This window comes from Charadrius vociferus, unplaced genomic scaffold (assembly GCF_000708025.1).
Source record: "Charadrius vociferus isolate BGI_N301 unplaced genomic scaffold, ASM70802v2 scaffold291, whole genome shotgun sequence".
NCBI lineage: Eukaryota > Metazoa > Chordata > Aves > Charadriiformes > Charadriidae > Charadrius > Charadrius vociferus.
The window spans coordinates 154,008-156,641 of record NW_009646958.1 but is presented as its reverse complement, the minus strand read 5'-3'; the positions used below and the strand labels follow the sequence as shown (position 1 = coordinate 156,641).

At 58.6% G+C, this 2,634-nt stretch overlaps 1 protein-coding gene across 1 annotated transcript in view; it reads left to right on the top strand.

Moving 5' to 3' along the window:
• The first annotated feature begins 1,776 nt into the window (after positions 1 to 1,776).
• ARHGEF18 (Rho/Rac guanine nucleotide exchange factor (GEF) 18) overlaps positions 1,777 to 2,634 on the top strand; it is a 45,699-nt gene continuing 44,841 nt past the window's right edge. Inside the window, exon 1 of the mRNA XM_009895160.1 lies at positions 1,777 to 1,852. Coding sequence (XP_009893462.1) covers positions 1,777 to 1,852 — 76 coding nt within the window. The remainder of the gene's footprint in view (positions 1,853 to 2,634) is intronic.

Sequence of the window (2,634 nt, the reverse complement as noted above, 5' to 3'; positions counted from 1 at the left end):
CAAGGTGGGAGTGAGCATCGGGGCAGCACCGGGGTGGCCGTCAAAGGAACTGCAGCATGGGAGAGGAGGGTTTGTTTGTGCCATCAGAAAGGGGAAGCGGTGAGATGGTTGAGCCAGAAGCCCCCGTGAGCAAACCGGCCGCACAGCTGCTGCTGCTTCCCCGGTGAGTCTCTGCTTCTTGCATTGCACCAGCGGCTGGGGAAGAAGCCAGGGCTGTCGGGTACAAGCGTCCACGGGAACCCACCAGAGAGGTGCTGCCAGCCCTCGGGTAAGTCGCTCTCCACACGAGCTCCATCCCACAGCAACGGGGTTGTCACTCATCTTCCTCAAAGCCTTGTGAGGAAGCAGTTTGTCTTGAAGCCAAAAGTCCAAGTTCTGGGCTTTGTTCAGCCTCCCCCCTGCAGGCACTTGAAGGCCAAACGTGGGCTGGGGAGACTCAGCCTACCAGGAGCTTCACTGTGCTGCGAGCGAAGAGGAGGAGATGAGTTTGAACCCACAGTGTGTCCCCACGGCTGCCTTTGGGGCAGTGCTGGAGTGGCTGAACACCCTATGGGTGCTGGTCTCAGCTCCTGCTGTGCCACAGCTGGAGGTTTGCGAGGACACCCTGGCGCTGCCCACAGCTGGGTTTGGGCCAGGCACAAGAGGGGTCTGTGCCCGGCCCTGCAGCTGAGCTACGGTCCCCCAAATCCCCCTCCAAACCTCCCCCTCCAGGGCTGGGCACCCGTGTTATCGGGGAGACGATGCCAAGGGGATGTGGGGAGGGTTGTGTTGGGCAGATGACGCTTTGGGGTTTGCGGCTGGGTGAGGGAAACGCTCTTCGTCATCTGCCTTTGCATACCACCAACCCAGTGTGGGCTCCATGGCGTGGAGGTGCCCGTGGCTGTTCCCAAACCGGCTGGGCTCTGCTCAGCCAGGCCACAAGCAGGAGCTGAGCAGTGGGGAGAAGGTTCGGTCTGGCCCAGGAGCCGCACAGGGGTAAAACGCGTCTTCTTCAGCCTAACCAAGGAGTTGGGAGCAAAGTTTGGAGCCGGTCTGGGCTGTGAGGCTCGTGCCAATTGGGAGCACTGGGCTTGGAGATCTCAGGGTGGGGAATTTGGTCTCTTGGGGCAGTTTGGAGATAGCTCCCACCTGCCTCCCTGAGAGGGACAGCGGAGAAGGGCTCGGAGAAGGGTCCTTGCCAGGGGATGGGGACTTGCTGTGAGCTGCAAGACGATGCTGATGTTGCAGACGGTCAGGGTCTCGCGCTTTCCCTTGCACAGGCTGTGCTTGGCACTTGAAAACAATGCCAAAGGTGCAAATACGAAGCCTGTGGTCTTAACTCTTACCCTACGCTTCCCAGGTGAAGGTTCCGCCCCTGCAGAACCACCCTAAAGGCGGTGGTTTGTCAGGCTGACAGCTGATCGTCATGAATGGAGCAGGGAGGTTGGAGCAGAGAGAGGAAGGGGGTTATGGTGTGCTCACAGCTTGTTTTCTGTTTCCATCTGCACACTTCGGGCAGCGTTCAGGGGCTGTGTGCGCTCCGGTGCCACTCCTCCCCGGGTCCCGCTGTAGGAAGTCACTGACCCATCACACAGGTGGGAACGCCAGAGACCAGGAATTTCTCTCTGGCTACAGCTTCCATCAGCTGATACTTCTGACAAAACACTTGGCTTCTCCACTCCCCCCTTCCCAGCCCCTGGGCTGCAGCCTGCAGTGCTGCCTTAGACCGCGCTGAGCTCTGCCGTGCTCTGTGCTGTCGTCTCCTGCTCGGGGTTATACCTTGCACAGGGCTCCCAAATGGCAGACTCGCTGCTCAACCACTCCTGGCCCTCATTTTCGAAGCGCTGGAAGAAGAGATGGTCCTTTAAGCGAGGTAACAGCCTTGTATGCGGGAAGAGCCGTCTGAGCCGTGTGTCGGCAGCGGGGCTGCTGCGTGGCGGTCGGGAGAGCCTGCCCCGGATGAGCAGGTAGCAAAGAGCGTTGGGGTCCCGGGGCAGAGCTTGGTGTTGGGCGCACCTCGCTCCTCGCTGCAGGGGACACCGCATAAGTGTTGGTTGTCGCTTTTCCTTCCGTTTAGTCTTTTTTTCAAGGCACATTAATGCTTTTAGGAGCTGGGTAATGGGTTAAATATCAGCCTTCTGGTTTTGTAATAACTTTCTTTCGTCGCTGCCAGTGAGTTGGAGGTCCCGGTGTTTGCAGACGGCCGTCTCTGCACGGCTGCCTGCCGAGGGCTGAGCCTTGTGTTGGGAGCTCCGGTGTTTGAGCAGATGCTGGGGAAAAGATTCCTCCAGTCTTTCAGAGCGGGATGACAAGCAGAGCCCCTGTGTTCAGAGCACAGTCTGAGCCGTGGCGGTTTGCATGGCACCGGCTGGGATTCACCGTGTTCGACAGCAGGGATGGGAAATGCCAGCAATGGTGTGAACTGGCCCCATTCCTGCATGCAGTGCTATGAGTCGGAGAGGGCAGTGGAATTGGAATTGGGATGTTTTCATCATTTTCAGCCCTTGGAATTGGGATGTTTTCAGTCCCGGAGGCGCTGGGCACTGCTGTCCCTGCCTGCAAACACTGTGTTCAGGCTGAAGCTTTTGGGTACCTTTATCTGTGGCACTAGAGCTCTTGATATGTGCCAGCGCTTTCTCCCTCATTACTCTCCCC